The sequence below is a fragment of the Pseudochaenichthys georgianus genome, chromosome 18 (assembly GCF_902827115.2).
Source record: "Pseudochaenichthys georgianus chromosome 18, fPseGeo1.2, whole genome shotgun sequence".
Classification (NCBI taxonomy): domain Eukaryota; kingdom Metazoa; phylum Chordata; class Actinopteri; order Perciformes; family Channichthyidae; genus Pseudochaenichthys; species Pseudochaenichthys georgianus.
The window spans coordinates 21575877-21595552 of record NC_047520.1 but is presented as its reverse complement, the minus strand read 5'-3'; the positions used below and the strand labels follow the sequence as shown (position 1 = coordinate 21595552).

The window sequence follows — 19676 nt, the reverse complement described above, 5'->3', positions numbered from 1 at the left end:
CAAGGTTTTAAAGTGGGACATTAGATGTAAAGGTTTAAAGGCTTTATTGTAATAAGCACAGTAGCTACAGTTTAGCTATGGCAGTGGACATCTTAAGTTCCAGGCTCCTTAAACAATGCAACATCAGCATATATAAGACATATTACAATTCTTTAAAAAAAACAAAAACAATAAAATAGTTCAAGAAGAAACAAAATAGTGTAAGATTATCCTTCAAGACCAATGTGCAATGTAACCCCCTAACCCTAACACAATACATTGCAGAGAATGTAGAATAAGATTTATTAAAATAAAATGTCATTTAAATATTGACTACTAGACCCATTGTATGCCTTTGTCTGAATGTCTTTCATTTTTGTATAGCACCTTGAATTGCAAGGTGCTATAAATACATTTGCCTTGTATTACATGACATGTCACTTTTATCCAAAGCGACTCACATCCTCAACACTGTGGGCAGTGAAGCGTCTCAGGGACACAACGACATGCTGACTGCAGTGGGGTTTGAACCTGTGCTCCCCTGACCCCAACACCAACGCACAACCCACTGCGCCGCACGCCTCCCTGATACCAGGCAATCCCTGGAGAGACTAAAGGAAAGTGACATTTATTTATAATTATTTGACTTAACTTATTGTAAGTACAATTTTGAAGTACTTATGCTTTACTTGAGTATTTCCATTTAATTATACTTTGCATTTTTACTCAAAATTGTACTTACATCTAAAAGGTAAATAATGTAATTTGACTCCACTACATTTATTATTTAATGTTTTATTTATTATGCATGAAGCACTTCCTTGGTCTGAAAGCAGAACAGACCTTGAGATGCATGAACTTCTGCAGCGGCTCGTACCAGAGCAGCAGCACCAGGCCGGAGGGCACCGCCCCGCAGAGGAACGTGCTGTCGGTGTACGGGTTCCTGGCTGAGACAGGGGGGGGGGGGTCTGTTGGTGTCACTGAATAATCATGAGAGCATCTGAAGCGTGCGACACTTACCGACACTACACCTCTTGCAGCCCTTAGTGTCGGGGATCTTCACAGATATCGCAAACTTTCTGTAGATTCAGAGAGAAAACACAGTTTATTCCAAATATCTACATATTCAAATACTATTACAGTATACAGAACATATTCTGCTGTGTTTAACTTTGCATTCGGTTTTATCTTGTTTTTTTATATGTATGTTTTTTTTCGTATTCCTGCATTCAATAGCACCATTATATATTTTATTATTAAATGTTTAAAGCTACCCAGCAGTTTTTAGGGTATTTAAAAAACTCACCTTTACCAAAGTGATTCATGTGTGAATAATCAAAGTGAATATGATTCTGAGAAGGGCCATGTCCATCCATCCATCTTCTCCCGCTTTGGCAATGTAAGTCTATTTAATGATTCATATTTACATTTTTATTTTGAACTCAGGAGGTTTACTTTAACTGAGCATTTGACGCTGTAGTTTTGTTATTTGATTAACAGCTCTATCAGTACATCTTAACAGTGTCACTGATATCCAGGGGAGGGTTACTTTAAAAATGCATTCCTTTACAATGACTGTAAAAAAACAAGTAATGTGTAATGTGACGATGTTCTGTTACTTGAGGACAATCAGAAACCTGCTCCCCCACACCACTGCCCCCCCACCCTGCACACAAACTGTACATTCAGTAGATGGCAACATTTTATGTTTTTTATTTTCTCTTTATTTATTCGCACTGCATTTGATATTAAGCGAACCCAAAAGGAACAGAGAGTAATCAGGCTGCATTACTTTTATATTCTGATACTCAGATTAGGTTACTGATTCCTTTTCCCATGTAAATTGTAACAGATTACATTTTGAAAGTAACCCCCCTAACCCAGCCAGGTCCACGTCCTCCTGCTGGTATACCTGGAGCTGATCCTCTCGGTGAAGCGGCTGGTGTTCAGGGACAGGCTGCTGGTCTTCTTCTGCAGAGTTCCTCTCTGCTCGAACAGGGCCGGCAGGCTGTGGGAGAACAGCTGGGAGGACTTCCCTGCAGGAGACAGACTTTCTTAGAGCAGGGACAACATGTCTCACTGTCCTCTGAGCCCAGAGAGAGGAGTTACCTGAGACAGACATCAGCACGTTGTTCATCACGTACAGCCAGCTGCAGCGCTGAGGCAGCATCTGTGGGGGGAAACAGACATCGGATCTTTCCTGAGAAATATCATCCCTGCTCATATCTCCAGTCTGGGTGGCTTGTTGTCTCATAGGGCAAGGCAATAGGGGCAAAATCAAATAGCAATACCTTTTCTTTAAAACACCTCTCAATATAGAGAACATGGTAAATGGACTGTACTTATATAGCGCTTCATCCTTTTAAGAGCCCTCAAAGCGCTTTACATTACATGTCGTTCACCCGTTCATACAGCGCAGTGTACCGAACATGCACACACCGTTGGCCATCGGGAGCAACTCAGGGTTAAGTATCTTGCCCAAGGATACATCGACATGTTGACTGCACGGGCTGGGATCCAACCCACAACCTTCTGGTTGAAGGACGACCGCACTCCCTCGCCGCCACAGTCGCCCTAGTAGGGCTGACTATAGCAGTGTTGTTGAGCCACGCTACACAGCACGCCAACAACCAACAAAATGATATTTGGGGACATTTATAAATGTATGCTCAATAACTCTCGTATTTGCGGTAAATCACTTTCGGCCAATAACTGTTGTAACAATTGACGGTTTTCATGGTTCAAAAACGGCCATCCATAGAACGGTTGGGTCTCATTGTCAGCAGGGGCATCTGCAGATCGCAAGTTAAGCACAATATGAGATGTAACATGTTCCTCTGTCTTCCTCTATAAGGGAGCTAGCAAGGACAACTGAGTAGATTGACAAGATTCAACTCTTCTAAGGTCCCGAGCTGAGGTCTTTGTGTTCTTTCCTTACCTTCTCTAGTGTATCTTCATGGAGTTCATTCAGGTTCAGCGTGTAGATGCCTTCCTCTGCCCCAAGAATGAGGTACTGATCTAAGAAGGACAAGTGTTTAAAGGGGGAATTGTTTCCATCATTTCATTGATCTGGGTTCCTGTTACAGTGGCTTTACTGTGTTTGGAAGTAGGACATGACTGTCTCACCTCTTGTCTTGGGGAAAACCCATGTGACAGCGCAGTGGATTTTAAGAGGACAGCCGTTGAAGACTTTGGAGAAGCAGGCTCCCATCTACAGAACCAGAGAGCAGCTGATCACTGAGGGTCCGACATGTTAATGCTGACACCAAAAGCATGCATGATTATGACAAGTATTGTATCACCAGGCTTGGGGAGTAATGGATTACATGATCAACTGTTTCGTTTATTCCATGGTGAATAATCAAAACAAAGAAAACGCACTTAAGAGTTTTACTCATGCAGCAGCACTTACAATGGTCTGGCTTGTTCGAAGTAAATATGTCGGCACTCATCTTGTTGTCTTTAGTTTGAATCTTGATGGTTTATAAATCGCTTTGGATTAAAGCACATGTGACAAACTCGAGGCCCGGGGCCAAATCAGGCCCGTGGTGGATTTAATTTCGGCCCGCAGGATAATTTCTAATTACTCTTAGATCTGGCCCGCCGGTATATTGCACGCACACCTTCACTCCATCCTGAGGGTCTCCTCCGCTCAGAGCCTGAGCCCAAACATTGATGACCTTGAGCCCAAACATTGATGACCTTGCTCCCAAGATGAGATGCCAAGTGTCTGAGCTAGCATCTCAGAGCAGCACACTGAGTTCAATGGATGCTTCTTTCTGCACTTTCTCTCACGACAGCAGGGCATGTTTGGTTTCTCTTTGAGGGAAATAGTTTTGTTGAAGCTGTTGTTGGCCTTTGGGGAAATGTACTCATAAGAAATTACTCTGGAAAAGCTGCAGATAAGAAATGAATGCAGCTGATTATTTAATGTTTAATGTTGTTTTTATAGGCAATCATGTAAGCTTTATTAGTTCCAGGTTTAATATGTGCAATAAGCTCATTTCAATACGTTCTGCAATAAACATTGAACCAGTCCGGCCCTCGACTAGTACCCACTTTTTTTATTTTGGCCCACTGTGCATTTGAGTTTGACACCCCTGGATTAAGGTGTCAGCTAAATGCTATGTAATGTAACAGGATTACGTAATCAGGATATGAAAGGGTAACTGTATTCCCTTAGTTCAGTGGTTCTCAAAGTGGGGGGCGCAGAGGCATGCCAGGGGGGGCGCGAGAGACCAGGAGGAAAAACGGTTATTAAAAAAAATAAAAAAATCATAATTTGAAAAATTATTGATTCGAAAATAATATGATGCAGTACTATTACGTCTGGGTCTCTGTGTTTCATTAAAGCTTGGCTCTGTGTGTGTGTGGAACGAGCCGTTTTGTGTGTGCAAGCGAGCGAGAGAGAGAGAGCACCGGTACTGGAGATCGTTGTTGTTAGCTTCTGGTGCTAGCGAGCTACGCTAACGTATATAAGGAGTTTTTTCAACAACAAGGTGGAGGAGAGTCCTCTCCTGTCAGACTGAGAGACTCAGTGAGCTAAAGGACTCTCAGTGTTATCTCAGTGGGTCTCAAACGTTTTGGTCACCATTAATGTAAACAATTATTTCCGAGGCACACGTTTATATGATCATTATAGTTATAAAAAAATAAGAGAATAAATGAAAAACAGGTTTGAAATACTATATGACAGTAAAAAAATGAATACAGTTTAAAAGGGTGATTTGTAAAATATCCATAAAGAAAAAGTAAATCCGTTTACAGTTCTGTTTCATATGGGTGTTGAGAGATGTATCCATAGATCTCTTCATGTTGCTCTCAAAGTGCACCAGATTGATGCTTTAACTTCAATATTTAAAAAATAAATCTTCCCGGGGAGCTTGCCCCCGGACCCCCCTATGTGAGGTCCACACACCACCTATAAAAATAGCACTCTACCCCTGCTTACACCTATATGCCGTGAGCTGATTATCGAGCCTTCATTGTAACAGTAACGGGTATACTGTGTGTGCGTGGGGAGTGTTGCAGTAGAACATTCCACTGTAGCGCTGGTGCATTAATGGGAAACCCTAAATGTTTGAGCACCCTCTATGAAACGTCAAGCTACCCCACAGCACCCCCAAAAGAAGTCTCTGGCGCCGCCACTGAGCCTGACTATTTGTGTTGGGGGGGGCCTGACTTTTTCTCTTCTCCAAAGGGGGGGCCTGACAGAAAAAGTTAGTTACATAAATAAATATGTAATCAGATTACTGATACATTAAAAAAAAAAAATGGGGATTACTAGGATTACAGTGTATGTTGCTTTCATTGAGACTACTTTCAGGCTTCTTTATTTTAAATGTACAAGGTGGATTTATCAAACCAAAAATCTGTAATAACACATGACACATTTCTGATCCTAAATATCTTGGGTTCTTCTTTTCTAAGGTTACATTGTTCTGTTGTCTTACATAATACACTTCAACAAAAAACATCTTTTTGGTATTGCATTTGATATTGAGGTAATCCAAATGTAATATAAAGAAATCAGGTTACATTACTTTTATAATGAGATACTCAGATTAGGTTAGTGATTACATGTAACTACCAATTGTAAGGGAATACATTTTTAAAAGAATCTGTACTGTCCTGTTTTTCACTGTGACTCTGTTGCTGCTTTAAACTCTTGAATGTGTGATGCATAAAGGTCCATCTTATCTTATTAAAAGTTGCACTAGGATATACTACTCCAAATATACCACGCAGCGTCTGGACGATGAAGTTTCCAAATATACAGAATACCTGCATTTAGTGGAAACAAAGACATCCAAACCGATGGGACAAAACAGTGCAGCGATAAAAAGGCCTTTAAACAAAATGTGTTCCTCGTGCAGCTCGTTCATGCCATGCGAGAAGCTGATCATGTTAATCCATTGGTTTTTATTTGTGGTCACATGCTGTTAGATTTCACACTTACATGGACTTGAGGGGTAGGAGGAAGTCCATGACAATCAGCCCTCTAGAAAGGTCAAAGGTTACACACACACAAAACATAGGGGACGATAAAAACTGTAAATCAGATGCATTAAAGAATCAAGATCTTGTTTGGTTGCGTGATTTGTCCCCATCAGACACACACGAGGAAGTTATTATGTTAGCAGACCACACAGCTTATTGAGGGGTCCTATGGAGTCCACTCACAGCGTCCTCAGTGTGTTTCCGCAGCGTGCTCCACTCGGGGGACAGCTGCGTCTCTTTTCTCGGGGAGGAATCAGTGGAGACTTTCCGATTCTCCCCTTCAGTCGGAGCGCCCCCCTCAGGCAGACACGGGTCACTGCAGCGCTGCCTGATGTCCTGCGTGGCCGAGCACCTGGCCAACACTGGGAACACAGGAGAGGAACAGGAAGTGAGGTCAGGGGCTTTGACCCGCCCTGGGAAGGGTCTCACTCGCAGTTAAGATCTCAGACTTTACGAAAACAACCTTGTTTTTCTTAGTTACTGAAAGGTCTATATTTCTTTAGTGAGTTTAAAGTTATTTCCCCAGTGGTGGAGAGTAACTAGCACTTTGAATTGCCTTGTGTTGAAAGGTGCTATATACATAAACTTGCCTTGCCTAACTAAGTACATTAACTCAAGTACTGTACTCTATTACACATTTGAGGGTGGTGGAAACTGCAGAGAACATCACCAGGACGGAGCTGCCATCCATGGAGGACCTTTACTCCCAGCGGCTCAGGAAGAAAGCCCTCAGGATTACAAAAGACCCCCATCACCCCAGCCACAAACTGTTCTGTCTGCTGCCGTCTGGCAGGTGCTACCGCAGCATCCGGACTAAAACCACCAGACTCAGAGACAGCTTCATCCCGCAGGCAAAAAGACTGCTAAACACCTGAACTGTTGAAACAATTTCACAACATTCATCTGCTACTTAGTCATTATTTATCTGTTATCAATATATCATTCCAATAACTTGTATATTGGAATGCTTCGCGTCGGGCCGAACCACGCCCCTTAGCTGTGATATAATGAGCATATATCACGGCCTGAAGTGAGCTATTGCTTTTATAAAACGGTTACCAAGTGTGGCAATATGAAATAAAAATACACACTCTAATTTAAATAGTTTTTATTAGTAAATAATGATGTTCAAAATAAAATAGTCCCTCCGTTGCCTTCTGCACGAAACATAGTGCGAGGTGGTTGCTATGCAACAACACTAACAGCTAGCTAACATATTAGACAGAGAGCGTTGATCCATTATTTGGCTATTTATTTACATTTATGTTGCAGTTTATTGTGCACCCACTGAAAACCTGTCCAGCATCAGTAGCATGGCTTACGTGGTTACTTGTTGAGGTTATCCTAGGTTGTTGCTTGGCGTGGTGAGAATATTGCTCCACTTTCTCCGGTCCCCGAGATTCGGCTTACAGTAGCTCTAGAGAGAGCTTTCGCACCTGTGGCCACTAACGGTCATCATGTCTCTGCTTTGTTTCAAGACCCGCATCAGAAAGCTTTTGAATGGTGCTACTTCTCCAGTTGGTCCGTCTACCTGCTCTTCACGTAGCTCTGCATGTCGTCGTTTAGGTGCTTTTTTTTCTGGAGATAGGCACTCCTCAATCCACTCTTCCATAGTAAGACCTCCCCGGAGGTCGAAGTTAATCTTAAATGTTTCCATCTTATGCTTTGTAAGTTTGTTTCCGTAACGGAAGAAATGTAAATATATTTATAAAACTGACGAGTCAAATCAAGCAATCTGATTGGTCGATAGTGTTTTTGCGGACCTCGTTGATTACAGATTTGAAAACATCGTTGCTTGCTTTAAAAGTAGCACACTTCCTTATGTCAAATCTTGGAAAGTATCTAGATATCCCTGCCCTAATGCCAAAGGAACTGCACACTGAATATGTGTCGCCGTTTGATGTCTATGTCTGGACCGCTGCGTAAAAAGGAGGGTTTCTGCCCCGTTACTTCTGCGCTGCTTTCTTGTTCCAGTTCCAGTTCAGCCCAACGGTATACTGTTTTTCTCAGACGCGGAGGGATACTGACTTGTTGTGAAAAGTAACTTACAATTCTACCCGTGGTATAGGCTCAGTATATCACGGCTAAGAACCAATCAGATTGCTTCATTTGACTTGTGCGTTTTATAAAGACTCGTATTGCACTATTCCACTTCTTTTTTTTTTTTTAACTATTCCACTTTTTTGTATTACTTTTAATATAATATACTTTAATATTGCTTTAATATTGTCTGCTTATCTGTATTATTGTGTTGCATTGTTGGAGAAGCCTGTGACCTAAGATTTTCAACGACATAATTACTCTGTAGCTATGACAATAAAGAACCTTGAGCCTTGAGGTACTTTAATTTTTAGTAATTGATTGGCAGAAGAGCGTTCATGTTCAAAGCCCCAACAGACTGGAATACTTTACCTGCTGCTATTAGATCTCTTGCATCACTGGGTTTATTTAAACATGCATTATCATCTCACTTTCAGCTGGTCTGTACTTGTTATTACTGAAACTGATATTAATGAAACTGATATTACTGAAACTGATATTGATGAAACTGATTTGCTCGACTGTCTCAAATTGTAATGATTGTCTGCATTGCTTGAATTGTACTTAACAGACTGTATGTGGTTTGTCTTGAGTGTCATGTTTTGCATTTTGTCTTTTTGTTTATGTATGTCTGTAAGTTGTTGCTATTGTCGGGACCCCCTTGAAAACGAGATGGTGCATCTCAAGGGGTTTATCCCAATGAATACACATTTCTATATATAAAGTTTTCCCAACTATTTTCATTTTGTACTAGTTTATACTTACTCAACTACAACTTGAAAGCAAATGTTACCCCAATACATTTATATTACAAATGTATTTACTAGTTATTTAATACATTCAGATTTTGACACACAATAGTTAAGAAAATATTTTTAAATATGATTATTTGGTATGGATCAAACCATCCAACATTATGTTTAAGTAACTAAAACCATGAGTCTTTTTTCTGCAATGAGTACTTCTCCTTCTCCTAATACTTCAAGTACATTTTCCTAAACCTTTACTATGAATAATATTAAGTTTGAATAAAAAAAAATAGGTTCAACTTAATATTATTGCTTTCAACTAATACAGTAATGTGGAACCTGTTAATATAGTACATTTAATTAAAGTCTTGTTTAATTTGTTCTGTGTAGTTGGTTGATTATTTCGATGCAATTCATGCAGCGCGCTTTGGGCTGTGTGTGCGTAAGGAGCTCTAGAAACGAGTAAAGCTGAGTACTGAGTACTGATGGAGTGACAGTGGGGTACCTGTGGGGGAGGGGGCGTCAGCAGGGGTGGCAGCCTCAGGTCCCAGGGTGCAGCTGGGTCTCAGCGTCAGGTCGCTCTCCTCTGCTCGGGGACTCAGAGAGCTGAAGGCCGGCAGCGAGGCTGTGGAGGGGCCGAACAGACCACTCCTCCTGCCCCCCTGAAACATGGCAGCACACGTGAAACACTCTGGGGGGGGGTCATGGTGGGTCTGTCTGATTGTCTCACCTTGTGGGACAACTGCATACTGTACACTGATACTACAAAGTGTTCACCGTGTGTTATAATGTGGATCGTCATCACGTCAGTAGGACTGGCTTTTTTAAGTGTTTGTGTCTTTATGATGGAATGCACTTATTGTAAGTGGATTTGGAAGTAACTAAATCCACTTACAATTCAGGTGAATACATTCAATGTAATGTAATACTGCTTTTTGTTGCCATGTTGCATGTTCAGGTGGCTTATTGTGCACTGCACACAACTTTGTAGGTTTTCAAGTAAACTTATGAATATATATAAAAAGTAAATAATCAATTTAAATTCCCCAACTCTGTGATTTAAATCATTTTAGTAAGTAATAGATTAAAAATCTTTCCAGGAAATGTCTTAGGAAATGATTTGAAATATTAGAAATGAGTATTCTCATTCATAACATCATGCTAATGTTGCTCAGTCCGGTCTCGAACGTCTGCTTCCTTGTTGTCTGCTCCATCGATGTAGAAAGGATGCGCCACAAGGATTTATTTGGGGTTCTTTTTATCAGTGATTCTTCACAAACTGTGCTAATGCCACTGCAGCTGATGGATTTACATTTTAATCAATTATCATACCACGCATCAATTATTAAAATACCGTATATAACTTCATCTCAAATCAGCATTTTTTGTTGATTGTAATTACTAAGAAATTGCTGTTTTAACCAATATTTCGAATTTAAATGAATCTACTATCCCAAGCAATAAAGATGCATTATTGTAATTGTGTGTGATAATGTGTTTCTTTTCTACAACATGATGTACATTATAATGATTTCTGACAGGCAGGACTTTATCAATATTATAGTATATAGTGTATTTACTAGTGTGTATAATCTATAGTAGTGTAGGTCATAATAGTAGTAACTGTATGTGAAGTTTAATGCATAGATGCGGTGCCTTCGAGGGACAGCATGGTGCTAGTGATGGTGCTCTGATGGTCTGATGGTTGGGCTCAGACCCGCACATAGTGTCCGTTTGATTTCCACAGCGACCTTTACTGCAAGTCATTCGTTTCCTCATACGAGACACACACATAATGGCAGACAGCCCAGGTGGTTTTTGTGTCGAGTCTTTGAGTGAAATGTTTGAGGCAGTTTATTATATTAGCGTTTGAAAGCTAGGACCACTTGTTGATGTTATTTTTACGATCCGATTAAAAGGCCACCAAAGACACTTCACATTTCAGTTTACTATACTTTCTTCTGTTATGTAGCCTAACATTGTAGAATGTTTATATGATGTAATTCTATAAAATGATAAATATTTTATTTTTAAGTTTTTCTACTGATGTTTTCAGGAATAATACATGTTTTTCAGACGTGTGCTTGGATAGAACCAGTGCATAGCATGGGATTGGACCACAGTGTAGGGTAACACTCACATCAGTAGAGGGCGCCCTCCTGATGGTTAAACTCCTGAAGGAAAAGGGAGCAACAATGTTCTGATCAGCCTCCAGTAACCTCATCAAGGCTCTTAATGACATGGAAAAGGAGCGTCGTCATGGCAACAAAGGCACAAGCTGAAGATGCTGAGGGGAGGGGAGTAGCAGCAACACACATCTTAAAGAAAACACCAAACAAAAGGAGACAAAAAGCCCAAAAAGCAGAGAACAATGGGTTTGTGCTGAATCATATCCACCTCATGGAGAATGACAGCAGGACTTTGGGGGGGGTTAGCGGGGAGGGAACACAAACCCCCGATGAGGCTGAAGAGGTTTGGCGTTAGCTCATATTCACATTGATTATAGTCACAGGTTTCTTTGGGGTGAATGGATGTGGGGTGGGGGGGCGTTAGAGGCTGGAGTTGATGGGCGTGGCCTACCTCAGCTGCAGAGCTTGCTCCACACATTCCAGCAGGCTCCTGCAACAGGAAGACCTGGTGTTTATCTGCCTGGAGGGCTCTAACAACGGGGGGAAGGAACCAGAGGCCCACTGCCCGCGCTCTCTGGAGCCAAACATACTGCCTATATTTGGGCTAAAACGGCTGACAATATTTGCTAAATGTTCTGGTTTATTACAAATCGTGTCTGAATTGTGGCCACCACTACTATCAGAAACCCCAGGATGTAGCCAGGGTATTAGAATTGAAATGTATTCTAAATGTAGTATTGTGTGGTTAAATCGGTTTTGTAAATTTCCCTCCAAAATGTATGCGAGTATGTCAAAACGGCCAGGCTCTGAAACAACGTTTTTAACAAGGTGTACTAGTACCTACATGTTATTGTATTGTATTCATTAAATATGGCAGCTGTGATCATTTACCTTCAACGCAGCATTCATGGTTAACATGCCATAGAAACAAGAAGAAGTGGCACACATCCCTTGGGTTTCTACAACACCAAATGCAATCAAGGCATTACAAACATCTGGTCATCAGTGCTTATTTGAGAAGTAACATGTTCATTTAACGGATGGAAAATGATGCTGACAGCTACACAAATAAGACCCGAGGTATAATAAACCAGAACGATCCTTTTCATACTAAAATAGTCAGACCAACAGTAATACTGCAAATGATTGAATCCTGCTACTAACATGTTTGTTACTATTACTACTGCTTTCAATACCGACACATATTACACAACAGTCAGCCCATGAAATCAGCCTCTTAATATCCAGGTTGGTCAGTCAGATTCTAGTGTCCAATAATGCCACCAAGTCCCTTAAGGTTATTTCTATTTGTATGCAGAATGGCAGACCATATTACACATTTTTTCCCCCAACATTCTGTATAATTATTTGTTTCAGGATTTGATAGAGATTTTAGAAAATGTTTAGCTAATGACTTTACAGATCAAATGTTACGTTTTTGGCAAGTGCAACAAAGTAAGCTATCGAAATTGAAATGAATCAAATCAAGTTTGATTTATACAGCACATTTATAAACGATGTCTGGTGGAGCCAAAGTGCTGTACATAAATAGATAAAGCCTACAGTAGAGACACTTTACGGGAAATACAACAACACAGACTGTTCAGAATATCAGTATGAGGAAAACGACACCCTCTATCCTTAGACCCTCTGTCCTCAGACCCTCCCTCTGTCCTCAGACCCTCTATCCTTAGACCCTCTGTCCTCAGACCCTCTGTCCTTAGACCCTCTGTCCTTAGACCCTCTGTCCTCAGACCCTCTGTCCTCAGACCCTCTGTCCTCAGACCCTCTATCCTTAGACTAAGGCTCCATACTACAACACAGTATCCAGTGCTCTTAAAACAGTACTTTGCTGACTTATCATTGTACTTCTTTGACATTGTCGGACTCAAGATGGATTTTTCTTTTAAGTATGATAGAGCAGAACTATAGATATTGTCCTTTTTATTCTATTGATTCTTCTTGTTTATTAAAACATGGATCCGACATTATCCACGATGCAACTTCCCCATCAGCAGTTTGATGAGATGAAGGTGTGTTAGACTAGTCCTAGCTAACGTAGCTAGGAGCGCTCAGCCCAGGGAAGTGGACCATGTCCCGAGGATCTGACCCACAACATGGTCCAGTACTGGATGACTTTGCAAAGTTAGAAAATTGCAAAAAATACATCAATCCATATTTTTCAACACATGCACTGCAATGCAAATGTGTTTAATGGCACTCACGCTGTTTGAAACCACGAAATAAGAACTTGCGAGGACATTTGAGAAGAGCTATGATTAATTAATTGTTTGTTCGATAAGAGAGACATTCTCCGATTTTTTTATCAGATGTTCTGTAAATAATAATTGTGAACTTGTTCAGAAAGTACTAGTTCTTCACTTAAAGAAAGGAAGTATTGTGGCAGGGTTATTTATAGGCTGCAATGGTTTGACTGGTCTGTCCCACTTGAGATCAAATCGGGCTGTGTGTGAACCCCGCGGCGGCAGAGACGAAGAGCCCAGAGATCTGGAAAGCTTAGCTCGTTCTCACTCAACACCTTCAGGGGAGTTTCCCTTAAACACATACATTTGACTTTTCATGTAGAAATTCAAACATTTCTCAAGCCAGGAAGAACACTTTGGATTCGGAGGCACTATTGGACAGTGGTGGAAAACATTATCACTGTGTTTTGTAGAGAAAGGAGTTCCATTGTTGTCATCAGAATAATTACTGACTGAACATAGAAGCGTGAAAAAGAAGAAGACTTACGGCGAGTTGTCTTCCTCTCCAGACAGACTCCAGTCGTCATCATAAGAGCCATGCTAGGGGACAGAGCCCGTTGGTACATGTCATTATTATGAAACAGCACTGTCACAAAAATAGTGTGGAGAAAAAGAGACTTACCAAATCAGGATATGGTTCAGTGACTTTCCTCATTCGAGGCCCGAACTTCACTTGGTCAACTGGAAAGAAAACGTGATAGGAGTGAGACGAGAGCTACGCAGTACTCACACAGAACTGTGGCTTGTACTGGTGCAAGACAGTTAAAAACAAGCCTTGGTGTTCACACTCAATCCAGAGCTTTCCATGCACTATTGATGAGCGCTCACCTGTTACGTGTATTGCTAGCGCTAGCATAGGAGCTGCCGACAGGATGCACTCTGTAGCCACACACCACCTACTATAGCGTCCATCATAAGCTAATAAGTATATACTATACACTACAATAGATGATCACATTGTGACGCTCAGTGGTGGACGAAGTACTTACATCCTTTAGAAGTAGAAATACGTCGGTCTGAAAATACTTCACCTGAATTCAAGATATTACTTAAGTATGGAAGTATAGGAGTTTTGTCAGCTAAATGTACTTAAAGTATCAAAAGTAAAAGTACCCATTATGCACCATGGCTGTTTTTTATGTATTATATTATTATAGTACATTAAATAATTCCTTATTTTAATTATTGACAAATACATAGGAGCATTTAAACGTTGTAGTTTGTTTATATCAAGACCATTTCAGATTCTTTGTGCCATTGTCACCAGTGGTGTAAAGTCACTAAGTACATTTACTCAAGTACTGTACTTAAGTACTTTTTTTAAATGACATATTTCAAATTCAACTGCTCCAACATTGATCTGATATGACTATTATCTTGTGATGGCTAATGCTAACTAATGTTACAACCCTGTACAAAAGTTATATTAACATCTACGGTGCAATTTACAGATAACAAATCTAATATATCGTATATACATGTGACATAAACCTTCAAGAAAGACCCAAATAAAAGCTAGATAAATAGCCAATCTTGCTTTCTTACACAAGCTAGTGCTAGCTAACTGAAGTACAGCAACATGACACAGCAATGTTGTATCCAGCAGAGAATACATCAGGGACTTAATCACACACACACACACACACACACACACACACACACACACACACACACACACACACACACACACACACACACACACACACACACACACACACACACACACACACACACACACACACACACACACACACACACACACACACACACACACACACACACACACACACACACACACCATGTATACATCACTTCAGGGGACATTACATTGACTTACATGCATTTCCTGGAGACTTATCCTAACCTTAACCAGAACCAACACATGCCTAATCCTAACCCTTAACCTCATATTTATGTTTTTATTACTTCTTACATGTTTTATAATTTTAAATGTATATATGTGTATGTTTTTATCTGATAATAATCAAAGCCACATGAGGAGGGACGCTTTTATTTGTTTATATTTATTTTAAATTATTTTATTACCTGGAGGCCAGAAAACCACCCGCAGAGGGGAACTCTTCACCTACCTGCCACCCTTTTAAATAAACAGAGAAAAAAAAACAGCTACCCTTTGGAATCTTTTAGACTTACCCGACCTCGACTTTAGTGGTTTCTGTTTTTCAGTGACATCCAGTTCATTTTACACGATTTTACTAACCCGGTGTGCCTTCCTTTATTTTATTATTATTAGTTAATTTTAACACTCCCTTTACTTTTTAAATTAATATTACTGGGGAGAATGTTTTAATTATTTGTATTGTTATCATTGCACTTGTGTTTTAACTGCACTTACACTTCTATGCACGGCTTATACGAATAGAACTGGAATCACTTTTAAATTGGCCATTTTAGATCCCCTATCATTTAGGGTGTTTTATGGATTCCATTGGGACAAGCTCCGCACACGCACACACACACGTAATTACATCGGCACACACACACACACACACACGTAAATACATCGGCACACGCACGCACGCACACACACGCACGCACACACACACGTAAATACATCGGCACACGCACGCACACACACACACACGTAAATACATCGGCACATGCACGCACGCACACACATACACGCACACACACACACGCACACACACACGCACACACACACACACACACACACACACACACACACACACACACACACACACACACACACACACACACACACACACACACACACACACACACACACACACACACACACACACACCACCCTCCAGATCCTGGGACGGGGAGATCTGCTTTTTAACATACTCTGCCGCCGTTCCGTGGTCCGGCTCCGCTCTGCACTTTTTAACCATTCGTCTGAAACGGTCTTGTCCTCACGGAGCTTTTATGATGCTTTTAAAAGGGGTTTTATAAGGTTTATGTTTACGAGGTTTTTAATGTTTCTTTTAAACACCTATCTACCGAGAGCCAGTGCTCCTCTGGAGCCCTGCGCTCTTCCCCAACCTAACCCTTACCCTAACCCTAACCAAGTCTTCACCCTAAAATTAATGATCCCCTTATGGGGACCTCCATTTTGTCCCCATAAGGGAAGCCAGTCCCCACGTGACTATGTAAACATATGTAGGTCCCCACAAGTATAGTAATGCTAGACCACACACACACACACACACACACACACACACACACACACACACACACACACACACACACACACACACACACACACACACACACACACACACACACACACACACACACACACACACACACACACACACACACACACACACACACACACACACACTTCTTCTTCTTAAAAATATTATAGAGGATTTGGATAAAGATTTTCAAGGACATCCATGGTCCCCAGAGGCGGAGACAATGTTCTTTGGAACGTCTACCTCACCATTTTTAAAATGCCCCTGAAGGTAAAGTAAATCCACGTGTATCCAAACAATGTTAAAATGCATTGTCTGAAATGCATTACTTTAACAACAGCATCAGGTCAACATATGATGTGGACAAGCCTCTAGAGCCTTTGAAATAACAGTCAAAACTCAACTTTGGATTTGAATAACCCAAAAATAGAAAGTTTAGATTTAGGTCAGATTACAATACAGTAATTGTTCTCTTAATATGCATTCCATGATTGTTTTGCATCACCATTGATTGCTTCCAGGTGTATACACTTCAAGATCCAATCTAATATTTGACCACATATTGGATGATTTTGGATTAAAACAACATCCATATAGACATGCCTACATTCTGTACATGTTACAGCATAGTTACAGCCTTCTACAGTTGGTTATTCATGTCAGTAATTCCATTGCATTTTTATGTTCACCACCTCTGATGCTCTTACTGAGACGTGCTGATCAGGAAGTATCTGGCTGCTGTTCACCACAGAGGAGCTGAGCGCTCAGTGTGACTCTGAAGCAGAGGACTGGAGACCAGAGAACCAGAGAGGAAGGCTCTCTGGTCTCACTCAGCTTCATTGTGTGTTGGTATGCCTGCCTCCATCAACAGAACTTCTGTCATCATTTCAACTTGGAAACTTGCCTTCAACATTTTCACAATCAACACTAATGAGATGGTAAATGTTGCTTGTCATTATCAAACTAAAACTACTATGTCTTCTTACTCCATTCCCACCTTGTTAGCAGCCATTGGTTTCACTACAGTGTGTGCATGTAGTCCATGCAGTGCAATGTGTTGATGGATAAGACGTTCATGTTTCCAGAAGGAATCCTGTTGACTTTGGTGATCCGCTGTATTCTTATCGGATGACATTTCTGGTTTTGAGAGAAATGTCCGATAGATTGCCAAGTTTGAGTAAGAATTTTACTTCTTCAAGTATTGTAAAAATATTGATGATGTCTTCACTTTTCTTCAAGATTTAAATGTCCCCAACACCTTGATTTATGAGCAAAAACCTGCAAAACTCATGACATTACGAGCCAAGCTGTACCACATTACCCCGGCTGAACACTTTTCTTCATGACTTTAAATAATGCAGAACTGAAACTTTACTGCAGTGACCACCAACTGGCGGCCCGCGGGCCACATCCGGCCCACCAGACATTCTCATCCGGCCCGCACGACGGGGGTGACTGTGGCGTTGGCGGAGTGGTTACTGCATTCGCCCGCCCCCCACCCATTTCTTTGTTTACAACGTCTCGTGAGTAAGGTGCAGTACCGGAGTCCAACAGAGAGGCAGGAGCTGCGGGACAGTAGCCTAGAAGCAGGGTTGGGTTGTAACGGAAAACATAATGGCGTTACGTAATCAGAATACAAAAATCAAGTAGGCTAACTGTATTCAGCTGGCGTTACATTTGAAAAACGAGTAATCTGATTACAGTTACTTTCGTAAACCTGAAGTGAATACATTTTGGAATACTTATTGGAATTATTGGTGGAAAAGTTTCCTCACAAAATGTAATATTCATTACCGGCAGAACTGTGTGCACACTGTACAGCGCTGCAGCATGTCTGTGAGCGAGAGAGAGATGCAGCGTGTCTGTGAGCGAGAGAGAGATGCAGCGTGTCTGTGAGGCCCCGCCCCCGCACGCAGATGAGAGAGAGATCTCTTTTAAAATATATTGAAAGTTAGAAACGGAGATGGTTGGATAAAATGTGCAAGATAACGTTTATGTATCATTTCTTTATTGTCGAAATGATGACATTTCATAACGGGATGAAATCAAAGTGAATGGCCTGCTGCTGCTGAAGGCATGGGGCAAGTGACTGGAAACAGTTTGAAAAGTTATTACATCGTTTCAGATAATAAATAATAATGATAATTCATTCTATTTAGGGGCGCCTTTCAAAGCACCCAAGGACACCTTACAATGCATAACATATTCCAAGGAAAGGTTTTAAGACAGAAGTCCGGGTGATGTGTTTTATGGGGGGTGCAGATGAGAGCTGTCCAGAATGACACCAAGATGTCTTGTTTGAGTTCTTGATAAGCCATGAAAACAGTAAAATACGTGTCTCCTGTTCACCAAAACATACCCATCTGTTATGGAAAAAGAAAGTATTCTAAAAGTAATCTGAATACTATTTATAAAATTCTGGGCAATATAAAAATCGCTGGCCCGCGATAGTGTCCATTGGTTACATTTCGGCCCTTGGACAAATGTAGTTGGTGATCCCTGCTTTACTGTTTCAATACCTTATTTTGAGAATCATGTTTTTCTACGTAACCCTTCGAAAGTCATTTTGCAAAACACACTTAACTTCCCTAAGATTAAATGTCAAAACATGAATGCTTAATGTACACAAAATACAGATTGATTTAATACGATTACATTTGGACACGTTTTTTGATGCCAGCCTTTTGAAGGCCCAATCCATCGGTGATCTCAGTTTAGCAGCAGCACGAGCCCCACAAGCAGCAGCTTGAGCTTTCAAAGAGCACGTTGGTCAAGCCGAGGTGCAGGTGAGGGATGTGTCTGTGGCTCGTGGGCCTATGAATAGCACACTGTATATAAGGGAAGTTGAGGTCAGGTTGATTTACGACCTGGTACTGGGCAGAGTGTGAAGCCAGACAATCACACCAGAAACCTTACGCCACACGAAGCAGCATGAAGTCATTCAGCAGTGCATAGGAGCCCCACTGTCTGTCTCACACACACACACACACACACACACACACACACACACACACACACACACACACACACACACACACACACACACACACACACACACACACACACACACACACACACACACACACACACACACACACACACACACACACACACACACACACACACAGGCATGTTCTCAGTGCCATCCTCTGACGCTGCCCCCGTCCCACACGTGTGGACGGGTTACAGGGCGGGGGCCGCCATCAGCAGGCCCACTGAGGGGCTTTTGTCCGCATTCATATTATGGAGATTACAGCACTGAATGCTGGGGATCATAGCGGACAATGAGGCCACTCTTCAGCGAGCACAACCAACATACAGTATATTCAGACA

The 19676-nt window shown here is 41.3% G+C and overlaps 1 protein-coding gene across 3 annotated transcripts in view; it reads right to left on the bottom strand.

The window, feature by feature from the left end:
* The window catches only part of map4k2 (mitogen-activated protein kinase kinase kinase kinase 2), a 41505-nt gene that overhangs the window by 3370 nt on the left and 18459 nt on the right, over positions 1 to 19676 (bottom strand). The window contains exons 14-26 of one of the 3 annotated variants that reach the window (XM_034106005.1): positions 13784 to 13842; positions 13649 to 13701; positions 11349 to 11387; positions 10909 to 10942; positions 9274 to 9430; positions 6163 to 6341; positions 5939 to 5980; positions 3106 to 3190; positions 2918 to 2997; positions 2089 to 2149; positions 1892 to 2015; positions 1000 to 1058; positions 823 to 926 (exon numbers count right to left, since the gene is read on the bottom strand). In XM_034106005.1, the coding sequence (XP_033961896.1) occupies positions 823 to 926; positions 1000 to 1058; positions 1892 to 2015; positions 2089 to 2149; positions 2918 to 2997; positions 3106 to 3190; positions 5939 to 5980; positions 6163 to 6341; positions 9274 to 9430; positions 10909 to 10942; positions 11349 to 11387; positions 13649 to 13701; positions 13784 to 13842 (1076 nt within the window). The remainder of the gene's footprint in view (positions 1 to 822; positions 927 to 999; positions 1059 to 1891; positions 2016 to 2088; positions 2150 to 2917; positions 2998 to 3105; positions 3191 to 5938; positions 5981 to 6162; positions 6342 to 9273; positions 9431 to 10908; positions 10943 to 11348; positions 11388 to 13648; positions 13702 to 13783; positions 13843 to 19676) is intronic. The other 2 variants (XM_034106009.1, XM_034106006.1) reach the window with 2 other exon arrangements.